This window comes from Gossypium hirsutum, chromosome D13 (genome assembly GCF_007990345.1).
Source record: "Gossypium hirsutum isolate 1008001.06 chromosome D13, Gossypium_hirsutum_v2.1, whole genome shotgun sequence".
NCBI lineage: Eukaryota > Viridiplantae > Streptophyta > Magnoliopsida > Malvales > Malvaceae > Gossypium > Gossypium hirsutum.
In genome coordinates this window covers 1,596,455-1,618,214 of record NC_053449.1, presented here as the reverse complement: position 1 = coordinate 1,618,214, position 21,760 = coordinate 1,596,455, and the positions used below count along the sequence as shown (strand labels likewise).

Here is a 21,760-nt window from a genome sequence, read left to right as displayed (position 1 = left end):
CCTACATTATGTGTAAAGTTATAGATTTAATCCACGTTCACCAATTAGACCATTCTTAATGGTTACATTTTTTGAATTACAAGATTTTAGTCTTAATGCAAATAACAATCGTTAAATCCATTAACTGATTTTTTTGTGAGTAATATGTGAAAATAACAAACAGGCATAGCATTTCACATGTGATCATATGTTTGACACATCAAGTTTTAAAAATAACAAAACTTAAATTAATGAATTTAATAGTAATCATTCGTCAGGATTAAGATTTTCAAATTCTAAAAAGTACAAGCACTGAAAATAATCAGATTAAAGTACACGTACTGAATTCTCAACATACACAAAGTACAGGGTCTGATAGCAGAATTTGACTGCAATGAAACGAAAAAAACCTTTATTATAACAAAGATAATCATAGTTTGAGATTAAGAAAGAAATTATAAACACTAGATCATGGCACATCATGACTTGATAAAATTATTCATATAAAAAGATTATTAAAAATCTAAAATTAGGTCAAGAGATGCTAAGATTTATATTCTAGTCCTTAATTTCACTCGTGTGAGTTTTGTCCAAATTGAAAGGTCAAACAAATATATTTTAATAAATTTTTGGTGCACCCCATTTTAATGTCAAACCACCTTCCTAAAAATAACCATAAAAACAAAAGGCATAAAAATCATTGGATGTATCCCACAAAAGAATATTTGAGAGATGATTAGCAACAAAGTAATTGAGTTGTTGGGGTCACTTTTTTTTAATACAATCATGTAACATATGGCCAGACTTTTGGGACCAAATCGAATAAAAATTAGGTACGTGCTTCCTTCTTCCAACTTTCTTCTTTAATTTACCTTTCATCCCATAATTTTATAAAGATAACACTTCTATTTCAAGGCATAAAGATCAAAAAGGCCCTTGATGTTTGTATCTTTCAACAAATTGGTCCTTATTCTTTTTTTTTTCTTTTGAGCACTTTAGCTCTCATTGTTTCATTTTTGAATCAATTTGATTGTTCGGGACTAAAACTGCTCATGGATCATACTATTTGTCCAGGCCCGAAGACCTGTTAAAAATTTAAAAGAATATAGCATATGACACATTTATATTATGAGCCAGGCTCGAGTTTGAACATTGAAGACCTAAACCCAATCCGTTTTTAAGTTAATAGTATTTTATGTATGCTATTAATTATAAAAATTAAATCTTTAATTAATAATACCACCACCATGATGTAGACATTAAAAATTATTAAGATGATTATATATAAAATTTAAATAAATAAAAAATTATTAAATTTACTAAATATTGAATTAAAAATAATATATATTCAACTTTTTTTAAATATGAATAAATATAAAATAAATTTGAATTAGCTAGACTAGCTTGAACAAAATTCTAAACTCATATTTTGAGCCAGACTAAGCTTTAATAAATATAAAATGTGCTAATATTATACATAGAACCAACCTGGCTATGAAGAACTCTAGTAGGACTTCTTATATATCTTGATGAGAATTATAATGTTATTTTATTTTATATTAGTTCGTATTTTTATGGATTTTAAAAAAAATTAAAATTAAAATTCAAACCATGTAAACCGAAATCAAATTTAACACTTTATAAACTTAAAAATTCTCCAAACTTAAAAAGCAATCAAAGTACACAAGAGAGAAACTAGAGAAAATAATCTAACCACACCATTGTAACTGATATGTCTTGCAACCCAAACAAATAATAATACAACCTTAGTCAAAGAGACTGAATCCCATATCATCATCCGACTCTTCTTCGGGTTCTGGTTTCTTCTCCTCGGCTGCCGCAGCAGCAGCAGCTGGGGCTGCACCCGCATCAGTAGCAACAGCGGGAACAGCAACCGCAAACTTACTTGGATCCTGGATTGGCATGCAGCAACAAATATTTAGCTCAAACTAATATGAGAATTCTGATATAAAAACGAGATAGAAAGACAATTCCATACCGCCAAGTACTCCTTCACTTTATCAGCCTGAGGGAAAGAATACTCTGTTGCAACTGCGACAGACAAGACGTTCTTGTATGCATTGATGAACATGTGTGGTGCAGCAGCAAGAGTTGGGTATGAGATGGCAAGAGACAATGCGGTGACCATGGAGACACCGGTAGCAAATTTCTCAATCAGATCTTCCTCAGTGAGATCCAGGACCTCAGGGCTAAAGACTGAGCCATTGTCGTAAACAGATAGGACGACAAGACCGTATGAGAAGGGCCTGATTCCAAGCTTGGCAAGAAGTGCAGCCTCAGAAGAACCAACCTTTTCGCCTTTCTTGATAAGCTCGACAGGGGTGATAATTTCGACAGTACCCTTGTTAATCTTGGTTGGAATATTCAGCACCTAAAACGTAATAAGAAATTTACAATCAGAATTGAGTTTTGACTCAGACAAGTAGAACACGCAAAAATCAGAACAGTGACAGTACCTGGAAGAAAGAGGTCTGTGATGGGTCAAGCCCAGTGTTGCCTGGTGGAACAACCACATCAATTGGTGCAACTAGACCAACACGAGCAGGAGCTCCAACCTGTTTGTGCAAAAATACGATATCAAACCCAACAGAATTCTTTTAAAGTGCAAAAACAAATAGAATGAAGCAATTTAAAATATTGAACTCCAAATCGTCGATCAAACACTGGAACATGAATGTTCAAACCAAGACCAAATGAACAACAAATATGGACCGAAGCCCAGAGATGGGTTGAAGTAAACAAGCAAAATATATTAAGAAGTGAACTGGCAGCTTGAGACCAAAAAATTTCTAAATGCAACAGTAGACCTATGGAGCTTTCATTCAGCTCCTAATTCTACTAAATTATGTTGTTTTATCAATGAGATATAACATAAACTTGTATTTACTAATTTTTCACTAACCATGCAAAATTTCTAAAGGTTAAAATGTAAGGTTAGACCCAATACTTGGTATAGAATTTGAGATTTGATCAATGTAGTTTAAAAGTTAAAAATGCACTACATTTTGATTTAAAAACCCTAGTCCAATCATTTCAGTCATTAGTAGTTTCTGTCAAAATTTGTTAATTGAACATATTTAATATTCCTCATCATACCAGGACAACCTAATCAAATTTCCAAATTCAGGGACCAAATCTCAAATTACATAACAATAGCCTCAACTTGCTGCCACTGAACATATTAATCAAGTACATATGTTCTTAAATTACAGTAAGAGCAGTTCTTTTAATTTTCCATTAAAAGTACCATAAGTGAAAAGAACTGAAATCTAAATCCAATATATATAAAGATACATACCTTGTACTTGGCAACTTCCTCACTTACTTCCTTCAAGTCACCCTTAGTAAAGATCAAACCCACATTACCCTAATTCAAAAAATTCCCACAAAAACAGTTCATTTATTTATCAAATACTATTAAAAACCCAATATTATGCAAAAAAATAAAGATTTAAACTTTAAAGCACCTGAAGCAAGGGGATAAGGTTAAGAAAAGCTTGGTTCCCGGTCTTCTCAGCATGCATCCTAACCGACCTTTTCATCATAGTATTCTTCCCCATAAGAACAACTGAGTCACCTCGGAGACCTTTACGAATGTTCTGGAGCTGGTTAGAACCCACGTTGTCGGCGGCGGCAATTAAAATTTGGGTGTACTCGTCTAAAAGCTGGCATAGTTTCGCGTCGTAGGCGATTTTCTTATCGGCCTTGGATGGTTTCACTGCCATTTCTAAAAACAAAAAACGTTTAGTGGTAAAAAAAAAGGTTTTAAAGTGCAAAATCGAGGGCCAAGACGATGCCGGAAGCTCAGTCAAGGCGGACAGCCAATTGGCGCCGTCACTTTAACCTCTGTTCGATTTTGTGAAAGAAAAAAAAAAGTGTTGAAGGATTGGAGGCCGGTAAAAATGAAAATTAGGGTTGAAGTTCGTTTATATAGGTGGCGGATATACGAAAAGGGGAATTAGGGTTTTGGGGGTTTGATCCGACGTTCTTTGAAGGATAAGGTGGGCTTCGGTTCGGGTTTTTTGGAAGGCTTATTTTAGATTTATGGGTTATTTTAGTGTTTGGGCTTCATTTGGATCCGTATTGCATGAATTGGGGACTAAATACTAAAATATTAATTACTTTTTAAAAGGTTTAATCTACTAAATGGTACTTAAAATGATACCCAATTTTTCATGTTGGTACTTAAGTTATACTCTGTTACTCAAAACGGTACTTAAATTATGCCTCGTTACCCAAACTACCCCAATCATTAAAAATATTTTAATTAATCATTTCATGACACGTGGCAATTTTTAATTAGAAAATTCAAAACAAAAAGTTAAAAACACTTATAGATATATTAATCTCTTGTGTTGATGACGAAAAATTTAAGAATCCCTCGAAAACTCATCCAAATCCAGTTTTTGGTGACAAAACCCAGATTTCAATGAGCTTCTTTTCTTTTTTAAACATTGATTTCGAAGGGTGACTTGGAGAACTTCTACTAGGCTCCAAAAAAATTGATTCATTGTTGTTGTCCTGGCAACAGTGCTGCTGGTGCTTCCTTTGGCACCTCAGCTCGCTCTCAGCCTACCAGCAACCTCCTTAGCCTCTCGTCAGTAGGTGAAGTGTATAATTTCAAAAGCTCAAGGATCAAGCTTGGATTTTTTTTCAACTTCAAAGAGATTTTCTTGGAAATACAAGGTAACATTTGAGAAGAAGAGAAAGAGAGAAGTGTTTCGATGGTAGGACCAGTCAGAGAAGGCCATGGATGGCGGCAACTCATGATGGTAGCGGCTAAGGTTAGAAGAAGAAGAATAAAGGATAGAAAGAAGAATAAGAAACGAAATAAAAAAAAATGAAAAGAGGAATGGAATCGTGATTTGTTCAGGATGAAAGAGAATTTTTTTATACATTTTTGTAGTTTTTTAAATTTTGTAATATATTTTTTATTTATTCGTTATTTTATATATATTTAAACTTATTAATAATTTTTTTTAAATTTGAGATGATGACATCATTTTGACGTTATTAATGTCACGTGTCGTTGTCTAATATTGCCATATGTCCCAAATTTAATGGTGCTAAAAAAAATATCAAACTAGTTGACGGAAAAAAAGTTTGGGTACTAATATGGTACAAAAAAAACCCTTAGTACTAATTTGATAAAAGTGTACAAGTTCAACTATCAAATTTATAAGGGTGACTTGGAGAACTTCTACTAGGCTCCAAAAAATTTGATTCATTGTTGTTGCCCTGGCAACGGTGTTGCTGTTGCTTCCTTTGGCTCCTCAGCTCGCTCTCAGCCTACCAGCAACCTTCTTAGCCTCTCGTCAGTAGATGAAGTGTGTAATTTCAAAAGCTCAAGGATCAAGCTTGGATTTTTTCGACTTCAAAGAGATTTTCTTGGAAATACAAGGCAATATTTGAGAAGAAGAGAAAGAGAGATGATGGTAGGACCAGTTGGAGAAGGCCATGGATGGCGGCAACTCATGATGGTAGCGGCTAAGATTAGAAGAATAGGAAGAGGGAGAAGAAGAAGAATAAAGGATAGAAAGAAGAATAAGAAAAAAAAATGAAAAGAGGAATGGAATCGTGTTGTTCCGGATGAAAGAGAAATTTTTTATACATTTTTGTAGTTTTTTTAAATTTTGTAATATATTTATTTATTTATTTGTTATTATATATATATTTAAATTTATTAATAATTTTTTATTTAATTTTGAGATGATGACATCATTTTGATGTTATTAATGACACGTGTCGTTGTCTAATATTGCCATATGTCTCAAAATTAATGATGCTAAAAAAAGTATCAAATTAGTTGACGGGAAAAAAGTTTAGGTACTAATATGGGCCCGAAATATGGGCTTGGGCAAAAAAACGAGGCCCGTTTAAAAAACAGGCCGGGCATCGGGCACAACTTTTTTGCCCGGGCCCAGCCCGGCCCGGCCCGAATATAATAAATATATATTTTTTATTTTTATTTTTTAATTTTTAAATACTTTTAATTTTAATTTTTTATTTTTAAAATATTTTTAATGTTTATTAAAAAATGCGCCGGGCCGGGCCGAAAATTTTTTCCGGGCCCGGCCCATGGACAGGTCTAGGAGAAAGTGTAAAAAAAATTAAAAAGCTTAAATTTAATTACAGTAAAATTATCTCGTACATGTCTGTGGAATTTTTTATATTTCCGCAAGTGAGTTGAATGTGTTACATGTGTTGCGTAGGATATATTAAAAAATTAAAAAAGAAAAAAAACTCGCAATATTTTGATTTTTGTTGTCAAAAATTAGGTTTGAATGAGTTTTTCGACAGGTTCTTCAATTTTCTATCACTGGAGTTCCTTGGTGAAGAACAAAAGAGATGAATATGTTTATTTTAAAAAGACTTAAGGAAATAATATTTAACATTTGCTAAGTGTCGCAAATTGATTGGCTAATATATATTTTTTAATGGCCAAGGTAATTTAGGTACCACCTATAATAAAAAATAATATTTAAGTGCCATTTTGTGATTTAAGCCAACAACAATTAACCATTCCCAAAATTGCACTCAATTATCACTTTGGTACCTAAATTTTTTTACCTGTTTGGTACCTGAAGGTTTTAACTTTTTATCACTTTACCCCATCCTTTAATGGCATTAAAAAAAATCACTTTACCTCAGTGCGCCACGTTACCCAAATTTTTTAACTCCGTTAACGGTTGGGGTAAACTGATAAAAAGTTAAAAACTTCAGGCACCAAACTGATACAAAATATTCTTTAGGTACCAAAGTGATATTTGGGTGCAACTTTGAGGGGCAAATAGTGCATTAACCCAATGAATTATGTTGATTTATAAACCATAACGATTAACGTGTCTAGAGCACTGAAAATCCGTTGTAGTCTAGGTGGTTAGGATACTCGGCTCTCACCCGAGAGACCCGGGTTCAAGTCCCGGCAACGGAAGTAATTTTTGAAATTTTATTTTGGGCTTCTGTGTTTTTTTTGTATACAATGCCATTTCAAATAGAATTCGTTTGATGCATCCATTTACATGGTTTCCTTTTGAACCTACTAAATCATATACATTTGGTTACATTAGACTATTACCAATTATAAAAAAGTAAAATGTTTAAGATATAAAAATATAAAAGCTAGATATAAAATAATAAAATATTATGGTATTGATCGAAATGAGTTGAAACACACTGGAACAACCGACTTCTTCACCAAAACAGAACCTAAACTATTTGGTACTATTGAGGACCAAAATAGTGCGTACCAACAAGTATGAGTCGTACTAGTATGATACCAACTACCATAGTCCAGAAACACAAACTTTTCTATCTTTGATTCTCATTTGCTTCACCTAACACTACCAAGGTAAAAGCTAAATTTTTATTTATTTATTAGAATTAATGTATTATTTTTATTTTTATTTTGAAGGGATTTAAATTCAAATTTTTAAAAAATATTTTTGAAGTGATTTAAGTCTATTAATTATATATATTATAAATTATATAATATGTAATATGTAAAAATAATTTAATATGATATATTATAAAAATTAAAAAACGGGTTGAGCCGAGCTCGACCTTTGAATGTTTAAGCATGAGCATAACCTATATTTAAATAGGTCAAATGTTTTTTTGCCCAAACCCTCACAAATTTTAAACGGGCCTTTGGGCTTCAATGGGTAACTCCACTCTTTAACAAGTCTAGTTAGTGTTTTTTTTTTATTCTTTGTTTACGTGAGTCTTTCTATTTGATTGGTTTCTTATTTTCGTTTTATGTTTATTTAATTCAATTTTTTTGTTTGGGATTTGGATTTTATCTGTTTCCTTTGTATGATTTTGGGTTTTTTCTTTGAAAGATTAATTATTTCATGTAGGTAACTTTGTGAGTTTTTAAAAAACTAAGTTATGAATAATCGTCATATATAGGCGACAAATCCGTCAACAACGATAATTTCTTAAAAGAATCTTTATTGGACTTGAAAAAGTTGGTTTCATGCCTCAAATTTACTTGGGTTAGTTGGCCGGCAAGCCTCCTAGCTATTTCAATAAATTTGAAACATTAATGCCGTGAATTTTATAATAAGTTGAATTATGTAACTTTTGAAAGTTAAGGTGTAACGTGACTTCTCAATGGAAGTTAACAGTCGAATGACAAAAATGTAACAATTTGATAACATTAATGTCAATTATGTAACTTTTAAAAGTTAAATAACCGAAATGTAATTTTAAATGGAGTTTAAGGAGAGTTGGTGTAGTTTACTTTTTAAATTTTGCTTTAAGGACATTTTTCTTTTGTGAATTACAAGAGAGGGTAAAAGCCCAAACAACAACACAACTTAAACTCAAGCCATATTTGAGACAGTGAACACCTTTACATTCGAACTAACACGGTTTTAGGTGCATTAATGTAGACACTAGGAAACAAAAAAAAAAGCAGGTTTTTGTGGGGACATTTTCTTCTCCTTTCATAAGCATGCCTTCGTATGCTTTATTTGACCCTTTATCAAATAGATTCTTTAGCCGTAAAAGCAAAAGGCTTTCATTTTCAATTTCTGTTTTTATTTTAATATCAATATTTTATTATTTTGATGATTATCCATATTCCACCAATCATTTTTTTGTCCAAATATTAATGCCATAAGCTTAATTAAAAGATGGTTAAAATATGCTCTAATCCCTATACTTTTTGCATATTTAAAATTTAGACCCCTACTTTTAGTTCAAGAAATTTAGTCTCATGTTTTAGATTAAAAATCCAAATCCAATTGTTGACATGGTTAGAATTCTTTTGACAAATCCAAGTTTATTACATGGCGATCAAGTGGATTGATTTTTAATTTCAAAACATCACACCAATAACTTTAATAGAAAAAATTTAATAATGTTAACAATTGTATCTGAATTTTAAAATATAAAAAATAGAGGGACTAAATTCCAAATTTTATAAAGAGTACAAGGACTTATAACATAATTGTAACACCCTTTACCCGAGACCGTTTCCGGAGTCGAGCATGAGGCATTACCTAACTTATCTTACTAATTCGGGGCATAAAAATTTGGTTTGAAAATTGATTTCACTGTTTACAGTAATCTGCCTAATCGCGCAGCAGTTACTAAATTGATTATAACTCGAGCTACGGGACTCGAAATTTAATTCCGTAAAATTTCCATGAAACTAGATTCACATATATTTCTACCATAAAATTTTCAGAATTTTTTGTTTGGCCAATTAGTACAGTTTATTAGTTAAAGTCTCCCCTGTTTCTTCACTCGACTGTCCTGACCTCTTGCCACTAAAAATAATTTTTCCCATTATAGAATTTTCATATGATATTACCACTTGTTTCTACAGAAAATAGACTCAACAAGGATTCTATACATATAAACTACAACTCATAACTATTTTTATACCATTTTTAGTGATTTTCTAAGCTCGGAACAGGGGACTCCAGAAACAGTTCTGACCCTGTCTCACTAAAATTCATATATCTTAAAATATAAATTTATTTTTGGTAAACCGTTATTTTTCTATAAAAATAGACTCAATAATATTTCATTTCATATATCATTCACCCTCTAATTCATTTTATACTATCCTAGGTGATTTTTCAAAGTTACGTCACTGTTGCTGCCTGAATTCTGTTTCTTTGCAAAATTTACTCTTTCTTGATTTTCATACTTAACCATTTTAAAAGCCAAACATTATCACATACTCACACCTCTTTCTTTAGCAATATCATAGATACAACATTCAAAATGACTAATCCCTATACATCACTTAGGTATATACATTACCTAGGTACATGCCACATTATCAATAGAAAGGTACATCACTAAAATGTCTCTGAGGTCGGGATTACTTCGGATGCTGGATCGAACACTGGTTTTCTATAATCCTGCGCACGGAAACAACCGTACGCTGAGTATGGGTATACTCAGTGGTATTACCATAATTCAAATTAATAATATTAATTGATAAATTATATACATTTAATTTATGTCTACAATTATTCATTAATTATCTCATACTTTAACTCAACTTGATCATTAATAACAATAAGCAATATTTCAATTCTTGTATTTAATTGTATTCATACCTTATTTCACTATCTCAATTCTATTGGATTTTTCGACATCTCATTCTAATAATTCATTCCAATTCATACAAATTCAATCAATTTATCAACTCATTCATTATCATTTCTATTTATAATCAATATGTACTTTAAATCTTTTAACACTCAATTTATTCATTAAATCCATAACTAAATTTCAATAACTTGTATTCAGTTAAATTCACATATTATTTCACTCTTTCAAATTATTTTATTTTCACTTCTCACTTCTTAACAATAGCTATTTCAATTCATATTCAAGATCATTCAATAAAAATTTATATTATCAAAATTATTCATTTACCCCTATTAACTTGACTCAGATCTTGGCGGATACACGGATCCAACCAAAACACACCAATACGGCACATTATGCCTAAAACGGTACATATAAACTTTATAAGACTTACCTTAACACATTAATGATTCACTTTTGTCCACAGCTTATAATCTTAGCCCAAAGTAGATTTTACAGAACACCCCGGATATACGGAACAAATACAGAGAGCACAAATGTGCTAAACAGAGAGTACTGCCGTGCTAAATATCAGTGAGCACCAACGTGCTAATAATCAGAGAGCACCAACGTGCTAATATCAGAGAGCACCAACGTACTAATATCAGAGAGCGCGCTAAAGTTCCTTAATGGCATGCCACTAATATCCCGGTAGTTCTAAATTCCATCTACTTGGGCATTAAATCTGAATCTCATTTATTTAAATACTTTATAGAATTATTTCAAAAAGGACTTATCATTTCTTCGTCATTACAATTTACTACTTATTCCGCAATTCACATATATCACACTTATTCACAATTTAATTCACTTTTATTCCATTCATATATATATATTTTTTTAATTCTTTTTCCAATCAAATTCATGTACAATTCAACATCAATATTCATCTTATTTTTATTTACTAAACATATTATTCAAAATTCAACAATTACTATTAATAAATTCAATACCAATACGTATTTATCATTCAATTCAGTCGTGATGCTTACCTCAATTTGCTTATCATGTATATTAATTTAAATTTTAACAATTAATAATTAAATTCGAATTATAGTAATACTAACCGAAATTTCTCCCAAGTCAATCCTTGTCCACCTTCTCCTTTCCTTTCTCGGGCAATGACTCGTACACGACATTAGCTACGTAATTAAACAATTAAAAATCATTAATACACAATTTCATTAAAATATTTCTTTTTATACCTAAACTTTGCCCAAATTCTAATTTAATCCATTATCAATAATAATTTTATTTTCCCAATCTAACTCTATATTCTCTCTTAATTCTTACTATAAACTCAGTTTAATTTTTCAATTTCCCCATAAATCCCTAATTTCGGGATTCTTTCAATTTAATCCCTATTAATTCAAAACTTATATTTTATTTTACAAATCAACCTTTTACTAACTTTTAACTTAAAATTCAATCATTTTAACCTCTAATTCATCAATTAATTCAACATGAACAACATCTGATAATCTACTAACTTCCAAAATTTCCACTTAAATCAAGTAGTATTTTGCTCTAGGATTCCAAAAACTCAAAAATTATAAGAAAAGGACTTAATTTAACTTACCAATTGAGCTTGGAACCTTGAAACCTTAAATTTCCCTTTTTCTTTTTCTTTCTTTCCTTCCTTCCTTCTCTGCCCGTTTTGCTCTCTGTTTCTATTCTCTTTTTCTATTCTTTCTTTGTTATATACATATAATAATATAATAATATAATAATATTTTTTTAACACATAAAAATCTCAGATTTTTATACTTATGCCGCCTCAACTTTGACAATTGGCATAATTGCCTATTTGGTCCTTTTAACTTTTCTTTAATCTATAATTAAACTTTTATCTCTATTGCAATTTAATCCTTTTTCATAATTAACCACAATTTAGACAAATTCACTTAATTAAAACTTAACCAACTACACAACTAACTTCGTAAATATTTATAAAAATATTTACAACTCAGTTTATAATATCGAGGTCTCGATACCTCGTTTTCGACTCAATTTACCTAATAATTTCTTTTAAATCACAAAATTCACTAATTCAAAAATATTTCTAAAATCAAACTTAACTTATAATTATTAATTAATAAATTTTTCTAACTTTTTCATCGATTTTAGTGATCTCAAATCACTATTATGAAACTACTGAAAATTGGGCTGTTACAATAATTGTTCTATGTTTCACTTTTTCTTCCTTGGCCATAGCCATAAATGAGTAGATTTCTTTTTAATCAATAAGTGGTCAGAATAAATGGAAGTAAAATTCTTTCTTAGGAATTTGAATACATGTGTTATCACAGTCCAAAGGGCTTTACCTACATCCACATTGACCTGAACATGATTAATCTCAGACCATGAAATGAACGAGAATACTTGTGGTTACAAAAATAGATCATTAGTTTATGATAACATGACATATAAAATTTTTTTTGATGTAACCATCAAAGTATTAGCAATGTGAACTCAGAGCATTCAAATTCGAGTCTCTCTATACATATTTATGCATCCGTGAATTCTCTTATTGTAATCATATGTATGTATTACTTGTAATTACGGATTATAATTGTACCTTCATAGTTAAATTTTTTATGTTAGCGTGCTAGCCTAATGATCACTATTAATTGATTAAATACGAATGAACTTGAGAACAAATTATAGTAAGCTAACAAGAAAAAGAAAGGCATATCAAATAAGACTGTGTAAGTCCGTTCTTGATATTTTTGGGGCCCTAGGTGAAACAATAAATTGGGTCCCTTTAAAAAAATAAAAAAGTAATACAAAAATTGAAAGCCCTAGACATTTAATTAATTTTCCCACATTAAAAGTTGAAAATTTTCTTTTTGACCCCTTCCAATCTTGAGCCCTGGATGGCTACACTTTCAAACAACCCCAGGCCGGGATTGAGATTGTGCTATCATAACCTTGGTTCCAACCAAATTTTCATGCTTAAAAAACACATTAATCTTGCTCTATTGGATAATGATCACCTATGAAGGAAGGACAATAATTTTAAGTCAATAGCAAGAGATAAAAAGATTTGAAGGAAAGTTAAAATATAAAATTAAAAGGGGAAATAGGAAAAAGGTCCCTCCACCCGCTAGCAAAAGTTGATGCATATAACCAATGATAGGGCGAAAGTTATACGTTATGCATTAGAAGCTTTGGGAAACTTTTGACTCACAAAAAAACAGAGCGTCACCATTTTCGTAAAGTGATGAGAGCTCCGTCGTTTTCAGTCACCTGTTTTGCTTTTTGCAGCTTCGTTTCATACTTCCTTTTTCTCTTTTAAATGCTCATAATGTACTAAGTTATAGAATCTTGATTCAATTATTTAAAAATTAAATGTTATAAATTATTAAAACTGTAAAATTATATTTTAATTCTTGTAAAAATATATAGTTTAATTTCGGATTCTTAAAAAAAAAATTTAGCGTCGCCATTTTCAAGAGTAAACCTAGAAAAAGAATATACAATATATTGAGTCCAATTATATGACTGTAGTAGCGAGTCCAATATTCTCATAAACTTTTTTAGTCATGAAGTCATTCCACCATATTATTGTGATTGAGCTCTCCCTAATTACATATCATTACGAAAGCTACTTAATAAGTGCTTGTTAATGACCTTGTTATAAGTGTGTTACACTCGTAGGATATCCTTAATTTCTTTAGGATAAATTCAATTTCACAATATTATCTTATTTTATCTCATGATAACCATTACATCTTCCTTCATGAAAAGTCAGTTACTATCAAATAATAATGAAGTCATTTATCACAAAGACAATTAAATTGTGGATTTTGTCATTATACTTTAATTAATCAATTTTAGTCTATGTATTTTCTAAATTGATCAATTTAGTCCCTATACTTTTTGAAGTTTGAAATTTTAGTTTTGACCCAAACTATAATAGTTAAATTTAATTGATTAAATTCAATTGCTAGTCATGTATTATTTGTGCAGTTGTAGGTTTAGTCCATATTCTCTAATTTGATCATTCCAAGTCCCTATACTTTTCAAAATTTGAAATTTCAATCTTAACGCAAATGGCACTCATTAATTTATTAACTGCATTTTTAGTGAGTAATACATTGAAATAATAAATTGACATGGCATTGCACACATGACAATGTGTTTGCCACATTATATTTTGGAAACATCATAACTTAATGAATTTAACAATTATAATTTGGTGAGGACTGGAATTTGAAAATTTAAAAAGTAAAAGAACTAAAAATAACCAAATTAAACTACATGTATTAACTCACAATTTTCATAAAGTACATGGACTGATAGTAGATTTTAACCTTTATAATGTTTGTTAAAAACAATAGTATATAATGTTAATGCAAATAGATCTTCATAGGTCAGGTCAGGTTTAGGCATTATATTAACACACTTTATACTTACCCAAGCTCGGTACAACTCAAAATATGGACATAAAATTTGGCCAAACCCACCATATTTGTAAATAGCTAATCCAAGCCCATTTTAGACCTGGTTATAGTATTTTTTTAAAAATATAAATATTTTTATATTATTTTAATTTTTAATAATGTTATATATTTTTTATTTATTAAAATTTTATATATAGTAATTTTTAACATTTTTTAATGTTTACACTATAGTAATATTATATACTACTATTGATTTATTTATTTTTATATATATTATAAGTTACATAATATAAAATAATACAAACTTAAAAAAATGAATTGAATCTAATTCAAACTTTAAATTTCAATTTCAACCCTATCTCATATATATATATTTTATTAAGAAGAGAAAACATAAAATAGTTACTAACCAACCACCCATTTGCATCCGGTGGATAGTAAAAGACAAAAGGCGGTTACAGGGGGACAAACAGCCCCCTAAAATTATAAAAATTAGATTTAATTATTTAAAAATTATAAAGATATAGACTATAAAAAATTGAAATTTTATTCTCCCCTTAAAAATTTGTTCAGGTTTCACTCCTGGTAAAAGACAAAACATTATAAATATGTTGAAAATTATAATGTGGAGTTAAAAACATTATAACGATTTTTAACTCAAAATATGTTGCTTGTGGAATAAAAAAATTATACTGTGTTTATACAAAACATTACAACGATTGATCCCAAACCATTGAAGCTAAGCCATCAACGAGGTGTTACCATCTCTATAGATATGTTAAATAATCACCTTCTATTCATTATTCATGTACTTGCGAACCTCCCTACACATTCGATATTCACCAAGCTTAGTAATACTAAACAACGTATTAACAACCTTTATATTATCTATTTCTAAATTTGGAATAAATTTAATATTTTTATTTAAATCCTACCAAATTTCAAACCTAGGCCGGGATGAGGAGCATATCTATAAGCAACTATTCACCACACGCTTGATTTACTTGTGTAATCATGGCTGTAGAGGTATGAAATCGCCAGTGATTTACAACTTAATTGTTGACTATATCAGCACATCTACCCATGACAATTCCTTTGATTCTCTCTTCCCTATCCTTTAGTAGTGTGTGCTATATTATCGTAATTCTTTCACAGCAAATAAACGAGAATATTTAGTATTATTCTTTTGTTTGTTGTCTTCTCAAGAAAAGTTTCCCAAGCTATTCAATTAACACGATTTGGTACAGCTACTTCAAAGATTTGGATCGATACCAAATAAATAATCCAATTTAAAAAGGGCTTAATCCCTTCATATTTCAGAGGATCTTTTATAATTACAGAGATAACATGATTGAAATCAATGAGTTGATTGAGGAAAATTTAATGAGATTTTATTTCTTTCTTTTTTTAGGATGAAGTGTTCTTTTTTTAGGATGAAGTGATTATAGAGATTCTTCAACTCTTTCCTTGTAAAGCTTCATGGGTTGTAGATTATATATTCCACACTCAAAGACAATGAAACAGTATGTTAAAAGATCTTCCTGCCACTTTTCTCGGTCATACAACAATGAAATCGACTAAACATATGTTCTAAACACTGGAAGAAAGAAAGCTAAGCCTTCTCTTTTTTTTTTCTGGTTTCCTAGTAAGTAGCTGTGGCACCCATTTATTTTCACTTTTCTCAGGTGCTGTTTTTCTCTGACAGATATCATTTCTCATTTCTCAAAGCAAAAAAAGAAAAAAAGAAAAAAAAGAGAAACCCTTTTTTCAATGGTGGGAAAGTTTGGTTTTTTAAGTGTGAAAAAGAGATTATATTTGATACTGCAGCTTTAAAGTTCAACCCTTTGAGGTTAAAAAGAAAGAGTCCTTTTTTGTGAATTACAAGTTTCTTAACCTATAAACTTGTAAAACCCTCCTTTGAAACAAAAGTGAAGATTTTTTTTTATCTTTAGAGAAAAATGTCAGAAGAGAAACAGGTAGAGGAAGCCATTGTTGGGAGCTTCAATGAACCAACTGATCAACACGAGGAGAAAGATGGAAGCCGTTCCGTTTTCAGTGTTAAGAACCTCCTTTGGCATGGTGGTTCAGTTTATGATGCTTGGTTTAGTTGTGCTTCAAATCAGGTATACTAAAAAATCCCATATCAAATTTGTGAATCAAAGTTGTGATAATTGATGAAAAGAAAACATTCATTTTTGCAGGTGGCTCAAGTTCTACTAACATTACCATATTCATTCTCTCAAATGGGAATGCTTTCAGGGATTATTCTGCAAATTTTTTATGGTGTTCTTGGAAGTTGGACTGCTTACCTCGTTAGTGTTCTTTATATTGAATACAGAAGCAGAAAAGAGAAAGAGAATGTCAGCTTCAAGAACCATGTCATACAGGTAAGCTTTTCAAGATCAACTGTAAATGTGTGTGAATATATATATATTAATCTTGTTCTTTTTCATCAACTTGCAGTGGTTTGAAGTGTTGGATGGTCTATTAGGACCTTATTGGAAAGCTGTAGGATTAGCTTTTAACTGCACTTTTCTTCTCTTTGGAACTGTCATTCAACTTATAGCCTGTGCCAGGTCCCATGTTTTTTTCTTTAATCAAAATCCCTCATTTTTTGATAGTTTAGTCAACTGATTTCTGTGTTTTTTTATACAGTAACATATATTACATAAATGACAAATTAGACAAGAGGACATGGACATATATCTTTGGAGCTTGTTGTGCCACTACAGTGTTCATCCCTTCCTTTCATAACTATAGAATCTGGTCTTTTCTTGGTCTTGGAATGACCACTTACACTGCTTGGTATTTAACCATTGCATCACTTATCCATGGCCAGGTACACCTACAAAACAACATTTTTTTATAGATCTCCATCTTTCCTTACAAGTTTTGAATGAACCCTTCGTGTTCTTTTTCTTGGTCTTGTAGGTAGAAGGTGTAACTCACCAAGGACCAACAAAATTGGTATTGTATTTCACTGGTGCCACCAATATACTTTATACTTTCGGTGGACATGCTGTCACTGTGTAAGTTTTGACATTATTGTTACTATGATATTGTTTAGCAGCTTTTGCTTGCCATTTTTGGGATTTGAGAGAAAAAGGTTAAAGTTTTAAGAAACAAATTGATCGGAATATCCCTTTCTTCACTTGGTAAAAATATCATTGAATCAATGTTTTTGGATAAAAGTATGAAGTCCCGAATTAGAAGTCGGATTACATTCTGCTACTTTTTAAGGGTTTTAAAGAGGCAATTTGTAAGAAATCTTTATGTTTACAGGGAAATTATGCATGCTATGTGGAAGCCTCAAAAATTCAAGTACATATATCTATTGGCAACCCTATATGTGTTTACCTTAACGATCCCATCTGCTACTGTTGTCTACTGGGCTTTCGGTGATCAACTACTTGATCATTCCAATGCCTTCTCGCTCCTTCCACGCTCTATGTGGCGTGATGCTGCGGTTGTCCTAATGTTAATTCACCAGGTTTGTGTATATCATAGAGAGAACAATGTTTATTGCCATCATAGCCTACCGGACCGATGAAATTGACGGGATTGGCTTTGAATTTTGCAGTTTATTACATTCGGGTTTGCATGTACGCCATTGTACTTTGTCTGGGAGAAAGTGGTGGGGATTCATGACACGAAGAGCATATGTTTGAGGGCGGCATGCCGGTTACCTGTGGTGATACCAATATGGTTCTTGGCTATCATATTTCCTTTCTTCGGTCCCATCAACTCGGCTGTAGGATCTCTTTTGGTTAGCTTCACTGTCTACATCATCCCTGCTTTGGCTCATATGCTCACTTATAAATCGGCCTCCGCTCGACAGGTAAATTCGTAACCCAATCCCGCAGACAAGTTTGATAGATATGCTGAAATATCAAGATGTACAGAATCATTGTTCTGTGAAATCTATTGAACTACTTTTGATTCTTCGGTAATTTTTGTGTGTGCAGAATGCAGCCGAGAAGCCTCCTTTCTTCCTCCCAAGCTGGACAGCGGTTTATGTGGTGAACGCTTTTATTGTGATTTGGGTCTTCATAGTTGGCTTCGGATTAGGAGGTTGGGCTAGCATGACAAATTTCATCAAGCAAGTCGATACATTCGGACTCTTCGCCAAGTGCTACCAGTGCCCACCTACACCCTCCTCGAAACATCACTGAACTAAAACTCGGATTCAGACCTAAAACATCTTCCCTTTTCATTTTAATTCCAACCATAGATCGTTATAACATCGTGGGGTTTGCTCTACTTTCTGCTCTCTTGTTCTGCCTGTCATTACAAATAATTAGTGATTATGAATGGTTGTAATTACAAGTAAGATTTTCTTGGCTGATATCTGTTCAAACATTGGCTTAGCTTTTTTTTCACTCTTGAAACCCAATTTGCATGTGAGTTCAAATCAATCCAAATCATATAATTACAATTTATAATATTTTCTTCTTTTTATTGTAATTCCTATGTGACCAATTCAGCTGTGCACCTCTTGTTTTTTTCTTCTTCTTATTACCATGAACCCACCATTAAAATGTCTTCATTTGATCTTTTTGTTGCAAGGTTTTGACCGGTCAAGTTTGGATCTAATTGGCTAAGGGCCCCTGACTTGTGGCTACTAACAACGGTTGTTTTCAAGTGTTATGTTATTCTTATCCAAATCATTTTAAATATCAAATAGAATTTCGGACTTAGACAGATAGTGGTCTCTTGGAAATTTCTAACTTATAATGAATCTTGGCTTTAGCATTTATTATATCGAAAGAAGAATGAAATAACATATAATATTGTTAGAATTGGACTGAATCAACCAATTGAATCGGATACCAATTCTTCAACTAATGTCATAAACATTATAATTTTCAATATCTTTTACCATTCTAATTAAAGCTTTATTTGATTCTTATATTGTTTTTTTTATAATTTTATTTATTACATAAAATTTTCACTCATATAAAAAAATTATATTTTTCATCTACAGTTCAACTCGAGACAAAATATTTTATCAGTAAAATAAAAGAAACTTTTGAAATAGAATTATGTTGAATAGTAAATATTAACTAGGTTGAAATTTGTAAACACCCATAATATACCACATATATGTATTCTAATTTGGGGTGGTTGGACCAAACTTTTATTGTTCTTTATAAGCCATGTATATATTCTAATTTTGTGTTGAAATCAATCCATGGGCAATAAGTGATTGAATTTTAACTCAGTTGGCATTGATATTATTGTGTATGTAGGAGGATATAGGTTCGAGCGCGTTGAAACACATTTATCTTCCTATTGAAGGGTTGAGGAGGGACAAAGAGTAGTTCTAAGCATTTGTATAAAAAAATAATATATGTTATAGAGTATTTGTGGGTTATTTGCTGCTAAAGGCCTTACTTAATTTTGCATTATACTATTGTTATTATTGATGGATTAGGCATTTGAGAAAGCTACCCCTAAATTGCTTGTAGCATCCCATTTCCATTTATAAAAAGCCAAAGTAAGATAATAAAGAAAGTGGATTGTCTTATCATATACACCTATTTTATTTGATTCAGAAAGATGGGCAAGTCCTTTTATTTAATTCTACATTCCAATCATGAATCCTCAAGGAATTTCAAGAATTCTTGTTATACATTCGTTTCAACCTTCAATTCTCTTTTTTAAGTTCATCAATATTGAATTAATCGAACGCGCTTCTAACACTTGTTCCACTTTTAGAAGACCCTGCCTTATATCATCAGATCTCGATTTTTCATATATAAATGTAACTAACGTATTTCCTTCGTAAAGGATTTCTCCATAATGCCCATGGACAGTTTCTCTTGTAGTTGCCAAATAAGGCTTAGCCGATCTTATTACTATAGAATCAACTTGAACAATAAAAACTTGACACGATTTTAAGAGTGGTCCGCTTTTGGCTATACATACATTTTCACAAATAAACTGCCCAATAAGGCAAGACTAATTATTGTGGACGTTTCTTCACAATAATTACATTGATAACGATGATGGGGAAATTACCAATTCAAACTGACTGCATTCAAAATGATGTTACGACATGGATCGAAATTATAAATTCTCTCATTTTTAGCTATTAAATAATAGTTAAGTACTTGAAAAGCCTGTTTTAAATTGTCAAGCTCCAAACATTTCGCTACCGAGGTTTGATTATGAGTTATTAAAGGGTAAAATGATAAAAAAAAAATTCGCAATTTTGGGGGTTGTTCCTAAAGGACCCAATAAATTCTTAATTGGAATTAGAGGATCTTTTTTAATTGATTGTTTTATCACATTGTGATATTTTACATCGTTGAATGAGCTTATGCAAAAACAATTAGATGATGACAAAATTATCAAAGATTGGGATTCCTTATTTCTGTTCAAGAGCGTATGAATAGTTTCGTGATTTTGGCTAAACGATTGTTGAATCATTGCGTTGGAATAAATGGAATAAAACAGATTTTTATTGGTACGATCTGACCTATTATTAGAAATCAATTTTGAACCTAACGGATCATTTCTTTTTCTGATATAAAAAATATGAGATTTCACTAAGTCGATTCTTAGGAAATCTCGAATCAGAACATTAAGTTTTAAGTCCCATAATATTTATTATTATTTAAAAAATAATTTTTTTTATTTTTCTGAACAATCTTATTATAGATTATGATCATATTTGACACAATGCTAGAATTATCTATAGCCTCTCTCCAACCCATAAATAGGAGGATAATGCGCTTCAGCGCACTTAAACCCATATCCTCCTGCATTGGCAGTAATGCTCATACCAATTGAACTAAAACTCAATTGACAATCTTTTTCTTTAAATTAATGTCCAATTAATTTGAGACACCAACTATAATAATATAAGTAGATATAAGCATTACCACTTGCTCCTTAAATTATTAGCATTATTAAGTGATATAACTTTATTAAAGAAAAATATTCATGACTATTACCTATAGTCTCTCTCTAACCCATAAATAAGAGGATAATACGTTTCAGCCCACTAAAATTCACATTCTTTTATAATGATAATAATGGCCATGCCATTTAAACTAAGGTTCAATCGAAAAGATAAAAAAAAATTTTAAAATATCTAAAACATTTTAAGGGTTTGTTTTGGGATAATCTGAATTCTTTTTCCTTTTTCTAACATTTTACCATTATAATTTAAACTTTAACAGTTTACTCCCTTAAATTGTAGGTAATAAATTTATGGATAGGTCAAATATCAA

At 31.0% G+C, this 21,760-nt stretch overlaps 2 protein-coding genes, 1 long non-coding RNA gene and 1 other non-coding gene across 4 annotated transcripts; 2 read left to right on the top strand and 2 right to left on the bottom strand.

Moving 5' to 3' along the window:
• Positions 1 to 1,593: 1,593 nt before the first annotated feature.
• On the bottom strand, positions 1,594 to 4,832 carry LOC107920373 (60S acidic ribosomal protein P0). The gene is made up of 5 exons (XM_016850063.2): positions 3,468 to 4,832; positions 3,299 to 3,367; positions 2,457 to 2,555; positions 1,979 to 2,371; positions 1,594 to 1,892 (listed from the first exon to the last, which is right to left on the bottom strand). Exons 1-5 carry the CDS (start codon positions 3,723 to 3,725, stop codon positions 1,746 to 1,748), a joined length of 966 nt encoding a protein of 321 aa, XP_016705552.1. The 5' UTR covers positions 3,726 to 4,832; the 3' UTR covers positions 1,594 to 1,745.
• A 2,029-nt stretch (positions 4,833 to 6,861) lies between these two features.
• Positions 6,862 to 6,934, top strand: TRNAE-CUC (transfer RNA glutamic acid (anticodon CUC)). Its single transcript has one exon. It is a non-coding gene; the product is annotated as a tRNA-Glu (tRNA).
• A 2,753-nt stretch (positions 6,935 to 9,687) lies between these two features.
• Positions 9,688 to 11,746, bottom strand: LOC121225543 (uncharacterized). Its single transcript, XR_005923407.1, has 3 exons — positions 11,696 to 11,746; positions 11,184 to 11,258; positions 9,688 to 9,881 (listed from the first exon to the last, which is right to left on the bottom strand). It is a non-coding gene; the product is annotated as an uncharacterized lncRNA (long non-coding RNA).
• A 3,982-nt stretch (positions 11,747 to 15,728) lies between these two features.
• On the top strand, positions 15,729 to 18,966 carry LOC107918785 (auxin transporter-like protein 2). Its single transcript, XM_016848372.2, has 8 exons — positions 15,729 to 16,645; positions 16,724 to 16,909; positions 16,986 to 17,098; positions 17,178 to 17,361; positions 17,454 to 17,551; positions 17,805 to 18,012; positions 18,103 to 18,360; positions 18,488 to 18,966. Exons 1-8 carry the CDS (start codon positions 16,481 to 16,483, stop codon positions 18,692 to 18,694), a joined length of 1,419 nt encoding a protein of 472 aa, XP_016703861.2. The 5' UTR covers positions 15,729 to 16,480; the 3' UTR covers positions 18,695 to 18,966.
• Positions 18,967 to 21,760: the final 2,794 nt, after the last annotated feature.

Bases quoted from the DNA above. Each gene is read 5' to 3' on its own strand.
- LOC107918785 (XM_016848372.2), top strand. From the start codon at position 16,481: ATGTCAGAAGAGAAACAGGTAGAGGAAGCCATTGTTGGGAGCTTCAAT. The intron at 16,646-16,723 runs GTATACTAAAAA...TCATTTTTGCAG, and splicing joins TTAGTTGTGCTTCAAATCAG to GTGGCTCAAGTTCTACTAAC. The intron at 18,013-18,102 runs GTTTGTGTATAT...TGAATTTTGCAG, and splicing joins TCCTAATGTTAATTCACCAG to TTTATTACATTCGGGTTTGC.
- LOC107920373 (XM_016850063.2), bottom strand. From the start codon at position 3,725: ATGGCAGTGAAACCATCCAAGGCCGATAAGAAAATCGCCTACGACGCG. The intron at 3,368-3,467 runs GTGCTTTAAAGT...TTTTTGAATTAG, and splicing joins ACCTTATCCCCTTGCTTCAG to GGTAATGTGGGTTTGATCTT. The intron at 1,893-1,978 runs GTATGGAATTGT...ATGCCAATCCAG, and splicing joins AAGTGAAGGAGTACTTGGCG to GATCCAAGTAAGTTTGCGGT.